Raw genomic sequence first — 21,594 nt, 5'->3', positions numbered from 1 at the left:
TCAGAAAACGACCAGCCCTTGGCTGGCCCCATTACGAGTTCACTCCTCAATTGCTTTCTGGCGCAGGACCCATGACTTGCAGAGGAAATGCTGGGAACTGATGGTATGGAGGATTAGCTGGAGACAACTGCAACCACGTGAAAAAAAGCTTGGTTTCACTCCACAAAAGGATGTACAACAAAACCAGACATGGGTGGAAATTCGAGGCCCTTGTGACCCCCCTGTGCCTTTGCACAAACCAGAAACAATGGCTACTCACTGCTCACTGTTTCATCCAGAGTGACTGCAAGCAAAATAAATCAATAGGTTAATGTTAAATGGGTCAATATGGGCTCATCAATTTTCTTTCATAAGGAGTATTAGAAAAAACAGAAACACTCATCTTTTGCAGATGATAGCCAGGCACAAATAAGTGAGCTAAAAATAACAGCCTAGCTTCTTTCTACCTTCTCCTGTGCATTAGGGACTGTATCCTACAAACATATGGCAACAGAAAAAAAATTTAATATTTGAGAATTTAAAAAAGGTGTTTTCTTCCTTTGTAGAGCTCATTGGCTTGTCCTGGGTGTGCTTCATTTATACAATAATGAGCCTAGCATCCCTGGCTTTTGTTATTGTGTTTATACCAGAGACGAAAGGATGCTCTTTGGAGCAAATATCCACGGAACTAGCTAAACAGTAAGTACTGAGGGTATGACCACATTCCCTGGGTGCCAGAGGGACAAAGCCTTCCCATGCCACATGCTAAACAAAAGGAAACTACGTTGTTTGTTCTTTTTCTGGAAAAATAATATTCTCTCAAGGCTTAAGCTTATACACATAGATCTCAGTGGCCAAGCAAACATTTAATTGGTGCTGAAGGAGTGCCCTAAATGGATGGTGGGCTTCCAGCACTCCTGTTAGGAAGGGCCTGCAGCCAGCACTTTCCCTGACTGGTGTTCCTGGAGAGGAGGACAACTGTGTCCTCACATTTAGGGTTGTGTGTTTTGGCTTGCATGCAGCAAAAGGGAAGGAGAAAGGCACTATGTCAAATACTTCAAGGCTCCATGGGAGTTTTGATAGCTCTTCTAGATGGGCCTGTTTTTGTGCATTTACTGAGTTCCATGGATTCTATGAGCTCATACTCCAAAAAAGGCTCTTCCAACATGAGCTTTGTGTCCCCACCTCACCAGACAGACAGGGTAGAAGAGCAATGGGAGGGAGAGGGAGCCTTGGTGATGTGAATGCCATATTAATTTAACAGGACCCATTCTGACTGGTTTTGTGTCTTTTGACTCTACCAGTCTTTTCTCACCCTTCAGAATTAGAGTGGTCCTTGGAACGACATACATTCAACAAAAGTAGCACATCAGATTTAAGAAGAGAATTAAATGGTCTGATGAAACTCAAAATGCTATGTACTCACAATCTCCAAATGCAGGTGTCATTGCCCATAAATTAACCAACAGATTCTATCATCAATTTGCTACTGTCCCATTCTTCTCAGTTGTTTTTGTCCATCAAAAAATATAGACAAAACTAAGCATCCCTGGCTTTTAAAATACAGTGTTCTCCTGATTTGTTCACGGAGCTGCTCTACAGCAGCTACATGGATTTTTTTTTTTTTTAACTTGTCTCAGACTTTATGAGGGAAAAGATAAAGAAATGATAGGGGAAAAAAATTCAGTGGACATAATTTTTGCAGGGCTGATGGCTTGGGGTGAGAGCCAAGCCTTACCACAGCTGGTGGCATAGGTAGAAATATTCAAACTGAATATAAGACACATACTTTTTGACAGCAGAAGTAATTAACGTGTGAACAGCCTAGTGCGATGGGTCATCCTGTACTCAGAGTTTTTTTAGATTCTCACCAGAGAATATTTTTTCTAAAGGGTATGCTGCAACTCAGCCAGGCTTGAAGAAGTTCGTTTATGGGCTAGAAAAGAGCAAATATTCCAGTGCAGAAAGCCCGGAGCTGATCGTGCCGGGGCGTTGCAGCGAGTTGCCGAGGGGCGAGCAGCCCGCGGGCTGCCCTGCCGGACCCCCGCGGCTGTGGTGGCAGGGAGGGCACGCTGCCAGCTGCATTCCGTGGCAAAACTTCGTGGCTTTTGGTTTGGTTTTTTTCTTCTCCAGGAACTACGGGAAGACCCCCTTGTGCTGGGTGAGCCAGCACAGAGAGGAACTGGTGCCAGTGGAGCTTGCCAAGAGAGAGAAAGAGCAGCTCTACTAGACCTGGGACAACCAAGGCAGTCTCTGCCAAAAGACTGACTGAAAAAAAGCAAAATGTTCACCCATGCTGCCACTCTCTGCTGGGACACATGGTATCTTTATCATACACAAAATAGTCTCTAATTTCTTAGTAGCATTTCTTTCAGTGGCAGTTTACAGCCACCATTAAAGATTGTTGTAGTTTATAACTCACTGGAAATCGAGACTCTGTTTCAAACTACAACCTCTTACACACAGGAGGTGAATGGAAACTGGAATATTCAGCACAATTTGAGTTATCTGTATTCAAGAAGTGTTCAGCTTGGAAGAGGTGCTAAGAAGGACTGAGGTGCCCGGGAGAAGGAATAGCTTGTCTTTTGGGAGGCGCCCACCAAAGACAGGTCTCTTTGGCCTAGTAAAATGGAGCTGAAAAGGGTTAACAGCTCCCTGTCAGTACATTGGGGAATACAATACTATGAAGCAAAAATGGACAGCTATGGAGTGTAAGGGGTGACGTTAGTTCAGAATCACAGAATTGTATAATTATTAAGGTTGGAAAAGACCTCTAAGATCATCAAGTCCAACCATCAAACAACTGGGTATGAACTGTTTACAAATTAATTTAGGCTTCAGCTTAACAAGACTTGAAAAAGGATCTTGTTCATCAGAACTTAATTCATTATAACACAGAGCATGCTCAGCTTATAAGAGGAACTTTACATAGAGTTTCCTGGAAGGGACGGATTCAGTGACCCAGGAAATACTTCTCAGAAAACAGTCAAACTATTTAAGAGGGATATTTGCATAATCACTTTAGATGGAGGGTGGCCTTACCGAAGAAGAGAGAGGATTTCTTTTTCCCAGTCCCAGGAAAGTTGGAAGCTGGAGGCACCAGACTTAATGTCAAAATCATTTTATTTCTCAACACAGGGCACACTAGACTTTGACTTTTGGATTCAGAAAGTGAGAACTGTGTGGTACAGGGCAGCACAAAGGGACTTCAGAAACTGTAATCACTGCAAATCGTAAGTTATGTTAAATTCCCGGTTATTGCTTAGCAAGTGTATCCTGAAGTACTCAACAAGCCTCTACAAAGGATTATTTATATGGCTCTCATAAAAGAACTTAGGTCTTTTTTTCTTAGAAGTCTAATAGATTGTTTGAATGATCAGTAGTTAAATATTTATTAGCAAATAAATAAATGGTCCTTTGTTTAAAGAAAAAAGCATGCTTTAAAAGCACACTGGCTGTCTCAGCAGGCACACAGTGACATTTCTTCCAGGATTTAATTGAGGAAGCAAGACTGACACTGTCAGCTGGAGTGCAGATACTACTTTGAACTAAGCACATGATCCCACTTTATTTGCTGTCTCATAGCGTTAAAACCACCTGACTGTGTCTTGCACTGGAGGAACAGTAACTTGCTGATCGAGGTAAAGTTTTACTTCCGAGCAGAGCAGATCAGTTCTAATCAGATTCTCACATGGTCACAGTTCTAGACACTAATATGGTAAATGTATCAGAGCACATCTGTTTAGACAGTGAGTGTCTTATCAAAACCCGAAAAGAAACTGTTGAAGCCAAGGGCATGAATTGTCAGAAGTTGCTGGAAATTTAGCTAGCTTGGGATGAGATCCTACCAGCCAAATCTGTACCACAGCTTCCCTGTATCATAGATTTTAGAAACTTCAGGCTCATCAATTTTTTGGCAAACACAACATACCAAAGATTAAGTAAAATCTTCTGCTAAGGGTACATGTGAGCCCTTTCAACATGGTCTATCAGGGCTCATCAGAAGCAGTCAGCTTGAAAAGCCTTTTGCTCTCATCCCCTATGGGGAATCTGCAAGCTCCCATTCCAAGCTAAAATTCCACCCTGGATGTCAGGAGCTTTCACATTTTCCACAAACATGGAAACCTTTGGTTTCTATTTGAATTTTCCAATGAAAATTGAAGACCTGCTTAGAATTTTGTTTGAGGTCTACAGTTCCAATATCGACCACAAGAGGTGAGGAGAAGAGCTCCTTTTGCTCCTCCATGGGAGAGAGCCCATGGCAGAGTCTTCTTGTGTTTTCCTGACCTCAGCAGTAACAGTAATACTGCAGCAGCACAAATCAGCAAAGAATATTCCTGTAACTTCTACGGTCAGTCAGAAAAAGGATGCAAAACGAATTAGAGCACAGCCACGTAAAAGTTTCACAGCAGCGTGAAACAGGCAGAGCTGGAAAGCTGGGTCTGGAGCCATGGGTGAAGGCAGCACACAAAAAGCAAGGGAAGGTGAAGTCAGAGATTGACTCTGGCAGTGGGGAAAAAGGGGCAGCTGAGGTTTTTAAGTGTAAATATTTCATACATAGAAGATTGAATTTTTAACCTTAAATTTTCCTATGTAGCTTGGAAGTGTGAGGAATTCAAGAACAAGAACATGGCCAAAACCTACAAGGTGGTAGGGTTTTTTGGTTTGGCTTTTAAAGTTTTGTTTGTGGGGTTGGTTTGTCGTTTTTTTTGTGTGTGTGTGTGTGTGTATGGGGCGGGGGGGGGGGGGTTCTGTTGTTGTTGTTTTGGTTTGGTTTTTTTTGGATCAGCTCACAGCCTGAATTTATTTTTTTAACCATAGCATGCCCAAGCAATGAGTAGCTTTGAAAAATATTAATGCCTTCTTGCTAGACAAAACACCACATTCTATTACTGAAATGGAAAGAACAATAAAATACAGGATACATGGTTGGTGCCATGTGTTGCCTAATGAGTATTTGTCAAGCCTGGAAGCCTGGCAAGCATTTGTTGAAGAAAATCAAAAGAACCTGAACTTCTCAAGCACCAGCAAAGGGCTGCAGGCCGGACCTGCTAATACTGTAAAGCTCTTTTCTTAGATCAATAGCAATATTTTTTTATAAAACCTACAAATTCCACTGTCAGTTCTGAACACTTGTAAAACGATCTTGTAAAAAAAATCCAGAGTCTGAATCCACCATTTTCTGGGTTTCTGCATGTTAGTACCTTTCTAGCATTGATTTGTACTGAAACCTCTCCACCTGCTTCATGTTTAGACTAGGGGACAGTTATCACTATTATGGGTTTTACTAAATCTGCTTCAGAACAAGAAATATTAATGTGACTCTGCGTAGTCTTCCAAATACACTCACACAATACACAGTTTATCATCATCATTCTTACACTAACAAGTGCCTGAGATTGAATCAAGTAATACAATGTATTTTTATTAAGACTACGCTGTGGGAAATGCATCCATTTCCTGATCTGTGACTTTACCAGGTAGTGGATTACCCAGATTTCCAATAGCATCCCCGCTTGCTCTACGTGGTACCATTTTCTGATACTTGTCTCTAGATAGAAGACCTTTGCACATGCAATCCACACTTGTACTGGCTTATAATTTATTACATCACATTTAGTGAAAAGGACTTCTGCAAAACCTTTCTCAGCATTGCAGCTTCCCAAACAAATCTCTGTTGTAATACACAAAAAAATTTGCCCCAGATCTAAAATAATTCAATATCTCCATTAATGGCCTAGATTACAGTACAGAATATGCTTATTAAACTTGCAGGCAATACTAAACTAGGAGAGACTAGGTTGGAATTCAGAGCTTTGCAAATCTGTGAGAAGGGTCTGAAAAAGCAGGATACAATTCTGAAAGCGCAAGTGCTAATTTCTCTGGCAATACTAATTGCAAGTCAGAGAATGATAAAACGGAGCTAAAAACTGCAAGAAAAGAGCTAGTGGCTACGACAACTCACAAGCTAGCAATGAGTCAGAGTTATCATTCTACTGCAAAAAGGAGCCCTTGGTAGGTTGTAAAAATAGAACTAACCCTTCTCTCTAAGGAATGTAAAATAAACTTCTTTATGGCACTGCTAGTGCTGCAGCTGAGCACTGTGCCAAGTATTGCATGAGATCCACCTGGAGAACACAGGGACAAATGAACAGTGCTCTAGAAAACATGGCCATGGGGGAAGTGCTGATTGATTGACAGGTAAATTAAATTTAAAGCACCACTCCTCACACTGGAGGTGAGAGGTAGCCTGCTGGGGCATGGTCTAGGCTGGGGTCCACATCACAACTGCAAGAGGTGACAGCCAGAGCCATGGTGGAGGCAGCACAACATGGCAAGGGACACAAAAACACACAGATAGGGAAGGGGGGGCATGTGCGTGTGCACATAGCAATAAGCAGCAGCAGCAAGGCTTATTTCAGACTGAGGTGGGGACTGACTGATTTAGAGCAGTGACGGGAAATAGAGCAATATCCCCGAGTATAAACTTACACTGCCAAGCACCCTTCATCATTGGAGGTTTTAAAGCATATTTGTCACAAACAGTTTGAACCTCCCTTGGAGCTGAAAGGATAGGTGAGCACACTTCAAGGAATCTTCCGTTTGCTATATTCTCTTTCCCAATACTACCCCATGGGTCTAGTAGCATGCTTTTCAGCTCCCTTATGGATTGCTATGAAGGTCTCAAGCCACTAGCATGGATCTAACTAGCACTTCAAAAGAAACAGCTCCCATTTTAATCCATTGCCACTTATTATTACCTTTCATTTTTGTCCTGACAGGCAGATTTCGCACTACAAAACAGTGCTAACAAAAAAGGAAAATGTTCCTCTTTCTCCATAGATAAATTTAGGAGACATGCATGCTTGATCAGAACTCCAGAATTTCACTGGTAGCACTGAAGTGCTTTGTAATTGGACCTGAAAGAAAAAGAGACAAGCCTAATCTAAGACAGCTATTGTAGTTCTAACAGCCAAATCCTCATTCACTACACTTTGTTCCTGGAAAACCCATTACAATTTTGTTCATTGTTCACATACCTTCTGCTTTTTCTTTTAAAAACTGTAGTAGTAGTAGTAGTAGTAGTAATAATAATAATAATAATGATAATAATAATAATAATACACTAGTGTTCCCTAACGGTCGTTTGTCCATTGCTCTTTGACTTTTCACAAAACTCTCATTAGTGTCAGGAGTGCTGAGGTCCACATTACACTCTATACAAACTGGAAAGCTCGCATATAGCAAGCATCCCTTTCCCTGCTCTTTATCACAAGTTCTGTGATTGCTGAACTCCACTTAACAATTCCACAGTTAAAAGTCCTCCCCTTCCTACCTACACGGAGCTTAACAGGGCTTTTATGAATGTATCACTTACAGCTCATGGCAAATTGTTGCTTCTTTCCTTTTGTTCTGAAGGGTTTGGTTGAGCATTTCCCATACTATTCCTTCCATTCCATGATTTCTGAATGGAGTCACTACAAATACCCCTAACAGCTATACCAACCCCTCAGACAGATGAAATACATTACAGCAGGCATTTGCTTCTTCAGGATGTTCTTCCACCTTTCTTTCATGGCTGTACTTCTGGTACAGCAACAGCTCACGGTTTACTAGTTTAGCACCCACTAAGACTGTATATTACCTGCAGCACACAATAGTCGCGTTACATTCCTCTTCAGTGAGATAGGGAAAAAAGACATACATACATTTATACATATTTATTGTATCTTTTTAAAAGTAGCATTTGCAGTTACTTTTAAGCATTCACCTCTCTTCTGCTTCAAATGTGCACTTATTGAGAGAAACATCTACTGGCTTCCAAGTCCAAGATTAATACCAATAATAATACATGCCAGAACCAAGCTTCGTTGCTTGTTGGCAGCTCCTGTCATGAAAACATTATACAGTAAGAAGAGCGTAGAAAAGGTCTGTGTTAATCATTCAGCAGTAGGCTGGGGCTGGATTATCATGACCATACTATCTTCTCCTGCTGAAGCACAGCAACACTTTTCTGTAAACTGAAGCTCCCATAGTAACTTTTTCCTTTTGCATCCAGCAGGTGGACAAGGCAGTTGGTTTTTCTACAGTAGCTTCTTCAGTTCGTAAGATTTCCTCATCATCTATAGGAAAAAACTTGCTGTAGACCTTTATATTTAGAAATGTCTTCATGTAACAGCAAGAAAATACTTGAAATCTGGCACGTAGTTAAGAGAACTGGGAACAAACCAAATTTCATCCCCAGATAAACATACGTAACTACTATAGATTGCAATCTAACCCACGCACAAAGTTTTACACGTACTACAAATAGAAACAGAAGGTATCAGCAAAAGACTATTCTTACATGGTTTCAAATTAATTTGCAACTATACAATTTTAACTGTAATAGAAAAAAAGGAAAGGAATATAACAGAACAGGTATGAAGAGAAATATTTTCCAAACTTTTATTTGTGCACATTCGTCAGGTGAAAAAGATAACTTTTACAGCTTCTTTGGTGCCCAATATTCAGCATACAAAAATGTAAAAGACTATTCACAAATAAAACACAAGCTCAAACTAAAAAAAAAAAATATGTTTTAAAGGTAGTGCACATCGTGACAGCTTTGCTTATGAATACACAGAAATTACTGCAAAAATAAATAGACTGTCTTTTTAAAAGCAGCAATTTCGTATCTTGTAAACTTCCATTTTTACACTACAGCACTGTTAAGAGTAAAATCCAAAAGAACTGGAGTTTATACTGTGGCCATGAGCAAGTAAAAGAGTCTGTATTCCTCTGCTATGGTTGGTCCAGTTTTCCTTTTTTGCTTTTAGTCCAATGTGCAGCAGTCTTTAAAGGTGCTTGGTTAGGGAACCTAACCATCAAGTGGTGAATTATAAAATTTATTTCCTGCTTTCAAATACGAATGGGTAAATCTGTTCCACAGCGCTGGCAACAGCCTTTACATTTGGCCCTGAGACATATTAAAAGAAAAAAAAAAAGCAGGAAGAAAAAAATCAGGGAATCAGAAATTAAAACAATAACAGTATCTTTAAAATAACCTTAATATTTTTACCCTCCACAACTTTATATTGTAGATAAAAGTAATTTCTCCCAATTTAAGGTACTCCTCTGACCACTACAAGGAAAGACTCTACCATGGAAACAGATGTTCTACACTGGTCAATGGTTAGACTACAAATAAGTAATACTGTCATTTAACTTCATAACAACTTCAGTGCTTAGCAATGAGTTGGAGTTATCATTGTACTGACTGATCTCAGGACAGAACTTTCAAGCCAGGAAACGGTTACTGTCTCAGGACGAAGCTTCTGAAGGTTCTCTCTCACCATCTACGAGCATTTGAGGAAAGAAAAGGAAGACTGAACTATCAATGCTTTCTAATGGTACTAGACAACTTTATGCAATGACAATTAAGACTGCAAAGAAGCAAGCAGAAACGTGCCAGAAGAAATTTATCGTGGATAGAGTTTGGTGATGCAGATAAATGAAAACAGCAGTTTCTCATGTGCTTAGATGCCTGCGAACTCAGGGGGTTTCTTTACATCACTTTAGACTTCAAAAGTTTCTCCCAAGTATAGAGAACTGTTCAAAATCATTCCCAAAATTATAAATAACTTATTTAAGTAAGTTATAAAATACTTAATTAATTCTGGAAATACTGTTTTAATTTACACAGACAGTCAGAAAGAAAATGGAATGGAATGGGATCCTTTCTATATTTTCAAACTTGCCAAGTTGAGTTAAGCAAATACCTAAAACAAGCCTGGTAAAAGACTCCTGCCTTCTGCGCAGATACTGCACCTTCCTTAAAATTTGGCTGCTGTTGTAGAAACACAAGTTCTAGAGAAAGCCTTCAGAAAGCAAGTGTATGAGTAGGCAAAGAATTCTTGTAAAAAAAAACAAAACAAATGCTACACCCTGCAGGGTTGAAGAGATGTAAAACAGTGGATCATCACTGCAGGGAGTTAGAGAGAAGGAAATAAAACCCAAGCCAACCAACCAATACCCCCAAAACCAATCCCCTCACCGGTCATTTTGGAGGAAGAAAAATTTATAATTCTTCCTATTAAATATCAGTTCTTAAAATTTTCCTTTCTCAATGTAAATATTTTTACACTTGTTTCATTAAACAAGTGGGTTTTTAGTAACATTTCTAATTACATCTCTCAAATAAAATTCTTTGGGCTAGTAGCATGACAAATACCAGTACTACAGAAACATAAAGGGTCAAAAGGAACCTCATCTGAACACACTTGAGAGGGAGTACATTAAGGATGAACAGTAATTTAAGACACTTTTAGAACAAGAAGCGTAAGCCTGTGGACATTTTTTTTCCCTAAAAGAAAGGCCTAGGCAAAACAGAAGCCTTCCAAACCAACAGAGGTCTGACATATTTCAAACTCACTGTAACAAGTAAACCAGAAGGAAGTAAAACTGATGTTTACTATATTTGCCTTCATATTTGAAAGGACAATTCTAGAAATATTTGGGATGTCATGAATGCTTATACATATCTAAAAGGCAGATGTCAGGAGGATGGGACCAGACTTCCTGGCTGTGCCCAGTGACAGGACAAGGGGCAGTGGTGACAAGGCAGAACACAGGAGGTTCAATTTAAATATAATGAAAAACTTCTTTACTGTGAGGGTGACAGAGCACTGGAACAGGCTGCCCAGAGAGGTTGTGGAGTCTCCTTCTCTGGAGACATTCAAAACCTGCCTGGACGCCTTCCTGTGTGACCATCTCTGGATGATCATGCTCTGGCAGGGGGCTTGGACTAGATGTTCTTCAGAGGTCCCTTCCAACCCCTACCATTCTGTGACTGTGAAATATGAAAGTGATTTTCTCCCATATATGGAGTAATAAGAATCTCATAGAAAGGTTAAATCTCATTAGAAGGCTGACAAGACACAATGAGAGCCTTTCATTACTGCAGTGATACTCAAGCTTCTTAGCAATTTTAAATTTAGTTTCCAGTTTTGGTAGACCAGTTGCTCTGTTTAGAACACATGCTGTAATCTTGAAATACTTTTTAGCTCTTTATTTTCAGATTCTCAAATCTGATGGATCTTGTCTTCTTTAAACTACACTTCTGATAACTTATGAGAAACATTCCCCATATAGCCTACATATTTTTTAAGGAATTAAGATTTGAAAATAAAAATTCCTACTCAACTTTTGACACCTGAGCTCTAACAACTGCAAGACAGAATTACTGCTAAAGTGATATAAAGTGATGTTTTTTGGTTCTGTACCATTTTAAGATATTCTCTAAATCTGACTTTTCCTATCTGTAAACCCATGGTGGACACCTCACAAGAAAATGTAACAAAGAATAGAAAATGAAAATTAGAAAGAGATAGAAAAAGCATGGCATGGCACCTCCAAGATCTAGGACAATCACATTTCTGATCACATGGGAAAAATGACTGATGTCTGTGATTCAGGTGATGGCTCTCGCAGCTGAGCTTTAACAGAAGAGAGCACAAGTTTGAAGAACTGCAAGTACCGGTCAACTCCAGTTATGACAAAATACTATGCTATCCTATACGTTTCCACAAATCTCCAGTTTGGAAGCATGTATTCATGAAAGGGGTGTTACTGCTACATGTAGTATAGTTTACAGCACTATGAAGATGAAAAAAACAAAGGAAGAAAATACAAATATTTTAAGAAACAATACCTACATTCTCAAGTTCTGTATCACTTTTGTTTTTATAAAAACCAGAATATGTACTCTCTATCAAAGTAATACTTGAACCTACCAATAATAACACCTTCTCTACAACTCTTCTGACACTTTCACTCAAAAACACATTAGGTGCTAGCACTGGGAAACAAAATCCCTTCAACATATCTTTTGACTGTTTTAAAAGTCTTCCTTCCCTAAACCTACTGGTTGTAAAGTTAAATATTCTCAACCTGTTAAATATTTATTTTTGACATTGAAATACCTGTAACCGTGATACTGCCTGTGGAAAAAATCTGTAAGGTAGCTCTGAGAGTTTTTATTCTGTAACACACAGCAGGATGAAGTTCTGGTTCATAACTAGAAAACAAAAATAAAAGGTAAAAAAAGATAGATCTAGAACTCAAAAAGAAAAGCTTAAGAAATATACTAAGACTGTAATTCTTGAAAATGCTACCATACCTCGCATGAGGTCTGTTATTCTTCGTAAATTCTGGCAATCTGATCTCGAAGGGCATGTTGCACACTGCTAAAACATTCACAACTTTAAAATCCGTGAAAATTACCTTTTCAAAACAGGGGAAAAAAAGACATTAGAAATTCAGTTTGCAGTAAGGCAGATCTAGGGGTTTCAAAGGAAGTCAGAAAAATATTAATTAAAATATTTTTATGAGACTTCAAAACTAAAACCTTCCAATTGATTCATTTCTAATAGGCATCTAAACAGTACCTTATGGACTCAAACAGCTTACTTTATCCTTCTATGATATAGTAACTGCTGAACTAGACACTTCACAGTTGTATTATATGGTTATAGTACAGTTTAAGAACGAGACACAGAAACAACTCATATTGTACTGAACACCTCAAAACTGAAAATAAACTAGATTAAATAGCTCATGGAACATCAAAATAAGCAAAGAAAGAGCTTAAATTAAATTGTTACAAGAGTCTTACACAATTTGTAAACTGCTTTAAGGCCTTGCTGCTATACACCATTTTCATTAATAAGAATAAGAAACAATGTGAAAATTGTTCTGTTTCAGATCTCCAGTGACCAGCACAGCAAGCCATTTTTCTACTCTGTTCCTTTCTGAAATCCAGTTCAAACTACTGGCTTTCAGTTATTCTTTACCACAGCCATTTTAGATGACAATAAAATAGCCAACAGACAGTTCCTGAACAAAAAGTCAACACAAAGTCAAGTGTTGGCAATATCACTGAAGAAACTTTTGTTCATTTTCTGAGATTGCCTAAACTTAAAATGACCATTCCTCAGTCAAAACTTTTTAGAAGTATATTACCAGTAGTAGCAATTTATCCTTACAAAAGGTCAACTATCATCTTAATCTTCAAAATACATTCCACTTAAGCTGCTCACTTTATTATAAAACTTGGTGTGTCCACCCTGGCAACACTGTTTACCTCACTGATTTAACATCCCATTCCAACTTTAAGAGGCTGGGTCTAATGTATGCATTTGTAACAGTAGAAGTGTCTAACTTCTGCCTGGGTCCGAGGTGGCATTACCAGGATAGTCTGTCACCACTGCCTTTATGTACTACAATCAAAGGGAGCCTCTCCCTGCCAAAGGACAGCCACTGCGTCTATTTGTCTGTCTGTAAACTGAAACTGGGGGTAAACAGCACAACTGACTACCAGGAAGTTTTAGAGTACTAAACATGTCATTTTAAGTCATTCATGCTGTAGTTTTTCAACCTTTACTATGAAATGCAAGTGGTGTTTTTGACTGGTAATGATAACCCAAACCTAGAGAAAAAAGAGGTGTTTCACGTCCTAAGTATTTTATTTGGCTTATTTCCCAGTGTGCAACCTGACAGCACAGCAGCTTTCTCCCCCCTTCCCAACTTAAAGAGGCTCAAACTTGCCCTTACCAAGATGCACACATATCTGCTATTCCATCAGAAACAACAGAAAATTATGTTCAAACAACAGTTAGGTTTATACTCTTCAACACTTCTTCCAAATAAATCATTCAAGATACTGTAAAGTCTATCCAAGAAACATCTGTGGGTGGTTCATTTATTAAACAAATTTTGTTGTTCATTAGCCAGAGAAGCATTACTCTGAGCTGCCAAACGAAACTCAAATCCACAAAATAAAATAGCTTCTCTTTTACCAGCATAAGGGGCACAAAATGGGCAAGAGTGAAAACATGCTTACTGCTAAATTGTTTTGCTTCCTCATTTTTGTTTCTTTCTAAAAAAATGGACTACCAGCATTACTTGAGTTATACAAGTCCTTTTCCATCAGAATTACCTGAAAACCTAGCTTCTGTAGACTACGAGCTAATCGTCTGGCACCAAATTTAGCTTCTTCTTCACTGCAAAGAAAGAAAAGAATCTAGCATTAACAGAAATAGAGTCCATATTTGTGTGGACACATACCCCAACAGCTACTCAGACTACAAAATGAATCTTTAAATCCTGTAACACATGAACCATGATCACATGGACAGTCCTAATTTTATCCTACTGTACTTATTAAATTTTAACTGTCTAGATATTCAAATGGAGTTCTTTAAGCTCTGTTTGAAGACTACCGTGGCACTCGGCTCCAGCTGAAGTTGGAGATGTATTTTGATCATACATGACACTAAATACTCTTAAGAGACAAGTATGATCATGGTAGCCTGGAGTTAACATCCTGAACAATCATTTTCCATTTTGAGACAGAGACTGTATACAGAAAGTATGCAAATTCACTATTGTACCTTATCCTTACTCCACAATGCACACATATTTTAAAGGAATTCAGCTCTTAAGAGTTTAGTAAGTCTCAGAGGTATCTGAACCAAAAGTTTGCTTTTGCTTCTTTCCAGTCCCTCAACACTGTACAACTTGATTAAATTCAGGTGGGTTTTCATGAACTAGATATCCCTCAAAAAAGGTCATCCCTTCCCAAGTTTCAAGTTCTGGCTAAAATCACAGAATTCTTAAAGAGTTATCAAATGAAATCTCTGCAGTTTTCTTCATAAAGTAGTTTTCCCTGCTGCTCTCCCCAGAAGGCTGAACTGATGTTGGTTAAGTCTTCAACTCAGTCTGAGGCAGACACTTCACACAGAAAACCTCCTCCCAGATACACAGCTTGGCAAGGATCTACATGTGATCCAGTGTGAGTGAATCTGAGCAGTAGCCAAGTGCTGCTTCTTGCCATCTTCTTCATTTACAACATTATATTTTAAAATACTTCAGAATTTATACCTAGAGAAAGAATCTTCCTGAACTCACCTTGTGGCTCCTGTGCAAATAACTTTTCCTGAGGACCAAATTGTAGCTGTAATCCTAGGTTTTCTAAGCTTCATTAATACTTTCTAAAAAGAAAAAGAAAGCAGAAGAATTGGAAATTAGTGGTAGTTCAATTTCATACTGAAAAAAATCAACCGTTAGACAAATCAACTGTTGCACTACTTCCTTTATTTTTGATAGCCTTGAACTGTTCTTTCATCTCTTTCATCTCCTGAGAAGGGTAAAATAAGCATGGAATATCTCAGCCAGTGACTCAGTGTTCACAAAACAGATTAAATGTAGGTATTTTCCTCAAAATAGAAAGATGAAACCCAGAAGCATTGTGCTATTTTTTTTTTTCTTATTCAGTGACCCCCACATTGCTGACTCCTTGTTAGGGTATATTTTTGTGACAAAACCATCAGTGTTATTACCCTGAAGTGTAAGAGGTATCATCACATACCTTATACGAAATATTCACCTCACTAGTTGCGGTCTTCTGGGACCATATTTACCCCCTCCCCGCTTACTATATGACAGACTAAATGTCTATTAGGACAGAAATAAAACTATTTTTTCTCTATCCATCATGCACAGATACTGGACATGAGAGTGTTTAGCTTAAGGAACATTTGTAAAAACAGATAACTGAGGTATGTTGAATCCCTTACCCCGACATCACGCTTGTATATCACATTTGCTCCCTCCAATGCGATCTTCCTCAAGTTTAAATGACATCTTGTTCTAAAAACACACACTACATTTGTGATTAAAATGTCCAATGCAACATCACTGTCCGCATCCATTGGGGTGATCTACAACTCAGTTCTCCCACCAGCTCACCATGAAGATCACATCCTGAGAAAGGAAAATGATAAAATTAAACATACCAGTAGAAAATTGCCTACTAGTGCCGTTGTATACATCTGTCCCTTAAATGAGACAAGAAGCTGAAGTAACTACACTCTGACTCATTTATGTTAACTCTGTGCATGTGGGGGGAGAGTCTGCATCCTGTGTGCTAGAAAATAGGTTACTTGTTTGAAGCCATGTTGCCAGACTTAACAGAAATAAAGTGTATGCACACACAAATATATATCTATATCTATCTATATATCTATACATACAACATAAACTTGCCAGTTAAATATGTTACGACTCTTACCAACTACATTAGGAGACAGTAAAGATTACTGAAACTTTTTGCATTGCTCCAGTGGATAATCTGTCCTCAGTTCATTTGAGGATGTCATTAGACACCTCAGGAAAATGCACTTCTCTCTGACTGAAGTCGATAATTCTGAACAGCTTGACATTTGTGTTGGAATGGATAAGCGTGCTGAATAACTTTGTATTAACATCGGTTACACAAACTGCAGCCTGTAGACAGCCTGCTACCACGGCTTTCCCATCTTCATCCAGCACTCTTGGCCTATCTCTCCCAATATAACAGCACAATGTGAACGATACAAAATGTTGTGGTGGCAGCAACAGCCTGGGCTGAGACACAACGGCCTCCTGCCCTCTTCTGCACTGCCCACAGGAACCGTTTAGAATGAACATATTGTACGTGCAGCGTGATACCGAGTGTTTCTGAGGAAAAGCACAAGTAACTGGAAGAGCCCAGGATGGCCGCCCAGTGCACGCACAGCAACCCTAAGGTAGTCAGGAAGCATTCAGTCCAACCATGCACGTTGAAGGTGACGCTCCTAACACACACCTCAACCAGAGGAGGAGGACCATGAGATGGGGAGTTGGGTTACTGCTCAGCCCAGCCCGAGACTGCCCGACACTTCTTCTCTAAGCATACCAAAGCCAAGACATGGGACATCTCAAATAAATCTCAGGTGATGTATTTGGGGAAATAAGAGGGGGAAAGAGCATGAACATTGGTATATAGTGAACACTTATATCGATATACTGTAGTTCATTAAGGAATTTTTTGTTGTAGAAAAATGTAAAAATCTCAGTTATACTCCAGGAGAAGTAACTTAAGTGGAGCATGGCCTAAGAGATAGAGGGAATACTACCTTGATCCATTCAGATAAAATACAAAATGAACACAACAGAAAGCAAAGAGCAACATAAAAGAAAATTAGTCAGATACAGAAAATGCTTTACATGGTCATTACCATGGAAGAAATAGGATATTATGCATCAAGAACATCAATATACACAACAGACTGTAATGCATTTATATAACTTTAAATGCTTTGGCCTTACGTTCTATGTCAGAAATCTTAAAGAAACAAAATTAATGCTATTATCAGTATTTTCATCTGACTACAGCTTCCTAAACATGATGTCATAGTCTCTAATTGAGAACTTGCTCAAGGTGTACCTTTGACTACAGGTCACTGACAATAGAAAAGTTAATAAGCTACAAGGCAGATGTGCATAATGTTCTGGGTCAAGTGCTGAGATGGTTGCTGCTTCCACTGTGCAGCTTGTTCCCAGCTGAAATAATTATTCTGTAATTGTTGCCTTGTTCAATACAAGAAAAGGCAAGATAGGTGATAACGCAGAAAAGAGATGAGGAAACAGCAAAAGAAAAACAGAAAAATGAAAGGCTATGTGTGGGGGTGGGGGGAAAAGCAGACAGAGAAGAGAACAAACAGTAACTAATTAGTATTCCCGGATCTTTTTTTTTTTTTTAAACCAAAAATTATATGAATCCTGAAAGTTAGAAATTACTTATCCCATCTGGTTTTGATGGACTACTACAGATTGAGTTAGCAATTTATGGCAGCGGATCCAAAGATAGCACATGTGCAGATTTCGAATGGCACACAGGCAGGACCAGCACAGAGCAAGGAGCTGGAACCTGTGGCATCTTCAGAGGCATTTGTTTTGCACTCTGGCTCCAATGCCCAGCTCTTGCCAAGCTAATATACTGGAACCCAGTGATGACTGCTGTGTAAGAAAATAAGATACCTCCAATCAGCAATGGCTCCCAATTATCAGCAAGTTTCTACTGGCATCCTCAGTCCCTGCATTCTGAAAGAATAACACCGTCATGCAGAACACCCTTGAAAGGCTGCTAACTTCTAAGCAAACCATAATACTGTACAAATACGTTCTATAAAACTCTGATGGCTTGTCTTCAACAGATCTGGAGAAAAAAGATACATGCTCATTCAGGACAAAGGAAAAAGTGTTTGAAAGAGAGGAAAATTACAATTTAAAAGGAAAAGATCTATCATTAAAAAGGGATCTACAGATAAAAAGAACATTCATATGCTGAACATTCATATGCTGTCAGTAAGGACATCTTCAGTAATTATGGTGTATCTTGGTTAGAAGCACAATCTACTTGCATAGATTTTAATGGAAGAAAAATTACACAGTATTACAGCAATGTGCCCCCATTTTCATTAGCCATGTTCTGAAAGTTCAAGACAGCAGATATTTAGAGAGGAGCTTCTTAATTTGAAATTTAATTTGAGGTGCAGCTAATATTCTAGACCATATTTTGTGACATTCAGTTAAAAAGGGACATAACTTGTTATAGAAGCAGTATCTGAATATAGCATAAAATACTGTAAAGTGCATTTATTATACTGTAATGTTACTTGATTTAACAGAAACTTCATTGTTAAACTTTTCACTCAAATATTGAGCATTTCAAATACTGATTACCAAGTTTTCCTCATTTGTATTGAGAAAACTTTATTTACTGCTGCTAAATACTACCTGTGTTCTTTGAGAACCTGAATCTAAAAGTGTCACAACTTTTAACATACCCATTCTCATTTAGTATACAATGACAACGTTAACCTCTTCCAAGGTATGGTTTAGAAATACTGGATAAACTAAAATGTTTCTAGACTTGGATACTTTTGTCCAAGCAGTAAGCAAGCATAACCTATTACCACCTCTGCCTTCACTGTTAATTTTAATGTCTCGCACTGTACTGACAAAGAAAAAAAACTAAAGACAAGACATCTTGCTCCCTTTCTTTGGCAAGTCTCAAAGAAATCTGAATTCCCAGGAATCATGTGAACACAAGCAAGTTGAATGTTAAAAAAATACATGCACCAGAAAAAAACCAACCTGAAGAATGTGTTTATAAAAAGGCCTAACAATACTCTCAAAAGAGAGATATTGTTCTTATTTATACGTATCTCCAGTAGCATGACTAGCTGGAACACAATAATCCTAAACAACTTCTTGTCTTTTGTGCTAATTTTTCTTGTCTTCTGTGTTATTGATACGCCCTACTCTATCCTTGCTGCACAGCCCTGACCCATTATGTTATTTCCTAAAACCTGAATTTCTGCATTTCTGTCTCCCATCTGCAAAACGGTGAAAATAAGACTCCCATGCTTCTACAAAGACATTTTGAGTTCAAGCAACAGCTTTATATATATGCCCGTTAGTATTCCATATTTATGCAGTTACACTTGCAGAACAGAGGGACTGAGTAGAAACTAAACATCTGTTTCTTTCCAGTTCTGGATTTGCAAAAGCCTAACTTGATTTTATTGAGCTCAGCTTAAGTTTTTGTTGATTAATTTTGCCCAAAGGTTCTCTTATCTGAACCTTAGAAATCTGGCAGTTTTGATCTCATTTCTAAAATTATGTTTTGCCAGTTAATGCTAATTTAATAATAGGTTAAAACTGAAAATAAAATAATATACTTCTCTATATGTGCAGCATTTCTTTTAAATTGTGTACCTCACTCAGCTTTCTCCAGTGCAAGAAACTACACAACTTTGATTTCAAGTTCTCTTGCACCAATGTACCACAATCTACCCTGACAGAGAAAAAAAGCCTAAATACATCTCCACGTAAAATAGTATAGTCTTATTTTATTTTACCAAGGAAATTTTAAAAATCTGTTTCTTTCTTTTCAACATAGATTTCAGGGATACTGCTGAAATATTATCCTAAGAAGAAATAAAAAAAGGAAGGAAAAAAAGTAGCAGCATGATGATGAACATAAAAATAACAACAAAAGCTAACTCAAGGATATTTGACACTGTAAAGTAATGCATTCAGCACTGAAACTAGAGAAACTTCCCAGAATAAGAAATACTTTGGAGGAAGGAACGAACACTCAAGTTCTTAAACAAAGCATTACAAAGCATACATCGCCAGTTAGGACCACGGCCATACTATTTTAGATACTATATAAACACACACAAAGACAAAGGCCCTGCACTGAAATCTAAAAAAAGCCAGTAAACCCTGTCTTCAAGAAGTTCCAAACCAAACCATAATCATCAAAGAGAGAGGAAAGGCACCTGAGATGGGGTATATAAACTAAGTATTATTTTAAGCTTTGGCTACCTTTGATCGCAGAAACTCAGAGCTACAAAGGTAGATAGAGGGTGTCTAACAATAGTTAGAACAGTTTAATAAATGCCTTTTTCACCAGCAGCACAAATAAAAGCAACTTCTATCAGTTATTTTTAACCCTGCTCCAAAGCAGTTCACCACAATGAGCTCCAACAGCCCAGCTGAAGGGAGAGCCGTCACTGCTGCACCAGCAGGCATTCATCAAACGACTGCTTGAAAATCATTTCTGAAGAAGTTAGCAAGGATTATGAGAACAGAGAATGCAAAAAATTAAACCCATCAGGAACGATCTCATCCTTCCACTAGAAGTGCATTTTTTAAGATTTGTGTTCAGCCCCTCAGGAAACAGGTCCGTGTGAAATGCTGGAGGTGACAGATCGGTGAAATCTGCTTGAATTCTCTGATACAACACAGTCTTGGTGATAGGTGGGTGACTCCCCAGAACTGAAAGAAACAGAGCTACTACTCTCCATATAGAAAACCCTCTGATCTAAACAACTGTCTTAGTTACAGTCACGGAGCTAGAGAAGTGTGCTTTTATTTTCTGTTGTCTCCAGGGGCAAGTTAAACTGCCCCTAAAGCAAAAGGCCATCCTTAAGCTAACATTTTACTTTTTGAGATTTGCAGAGTCATTACTATTTCCTACAGAACAGAAACAAATACAAAATTTCCAAATATGCATGAAACCAGTGATAAAGTACAGATCTGTCCAATTAGACCAATGAACAGAATGATGATACCAGCTATACCATAAGCAAGTAGGATACAAATGCCCAATCCTACTGTCAAATCTCTTTGATCAGCCCACTGCATCCTCATGGCCCTGGGGTCTTCCAACACAAATCCAGTTGCAGAAATAAAGCCAAACAGTTTACGGAACAAGAAGAAGAAGTGTATTCTTAAATAATTCATATCAGGCCATTTTCTTCAAATCTTTCTCATCAAAAAGATCTGTTCATACTCAAAGCAAGAATCATTTGCATCCAATTTTGTGCCATCTTTCCCTTATAAGACCCAACAACAGTCGAACGCCAGGCATTAAGAACAATTCTTTAGATCTTTATATATGGAAAATTTTAAGTATGATAAAAATCTGAACCAACCGGTTAGGTGGCCATTCCAACTCGATAAAACATTCTAAGAAAAACAAAAATCTGGCTTGCTGTTACAAATTCTTTTAACGCAGCAGGTAAGCCTCTCATCCGCCTCCCAGTCAAATATTTACCATTCGCACGCTCCGACTGAGGGAACAGAAGGACTCTCCCTATTCACGCAGCTGGGAATCTCGCTCAAAGCCCTACACGTACCAGTGTCACAACATTCAGGTTAACAAATAATAACTATTTCCCCCCTCCCCCCCTTTCAACC

At 38.6% G+C, this 21,594-nt stretch overlaps 2 protein-coding genes across 2 annotated transcripts in view; one reads left to right on the top strand and one right to left on the bottom strand.

Annotated features, from left to right (window-relative positions):
* Window positions 1–2,209, top strand: part of SLC2A12 (solute carrier family 2 (facilitated glucose transporter), member 12) — a 30,141-nt gene extending 27,932 nt beyond the window's left edge. Inside the window, exons 6-7 of the mRNA XM_010184607.1 lie at window positions 546–678; window positions 2,113–2,209. Coding sequence (XP_010182909.1) covers window positions 546–678; window positions 2,113–2,209 — 230 coding nt within the window. The remainder of the gene's footprint in view (window positions 1–545; window positions 679–2,112) is intronic.
* A 6,194-nt stretch (window positions 2,210–8,403) lies between these two features.
* On the bottom strand, window positions 8,404–15,785 carry TBPL1 (TBP-like 1). The gene is made up of 6 exons (XM_010184604.1): window positions 15,597–15,785; window positions 14,929–15,011; window positions 13,958–14,021; window positions 12,140–12,243; window positions 11,943–12,037; window positions 8,404–8,938 (listed from the first exon to the last, which is right to left on the bottom strand). Exons 1-6 carry the CDS (start codon window positions 15,729–15,731, stop codon window positions 8,868–8,870), a joined length of 552 nt encoding a protein of 183 aa, XP_010182906.1. The 5' UTR covers window positions 15,732–15,785; the 3' UTR covers window positions 8,404–8,867.
* Window positions 15,786–21,594: the final 5,809 nt, after the last annotated feature.

Source organism: Mesitornis unicolor, unplaced genomic scaffold (assembly GCF_000695765.1).
Source record: "Mesitornis unicolor isolate BGI_N332 unplaced genomic scaffold, ASM69576v1 scaffold10625, whole genome shotgun sequence".
Lineage (NCBI taxonomy): Eukaryota > Metazoa > Chordata > Aves > Mesitornithiformes > Mesitornithidae > Mesitornis > Mesitornis unicolor.
This window is presented reverse-complemented; position numbering and strand designations above follow the sequence as displayed.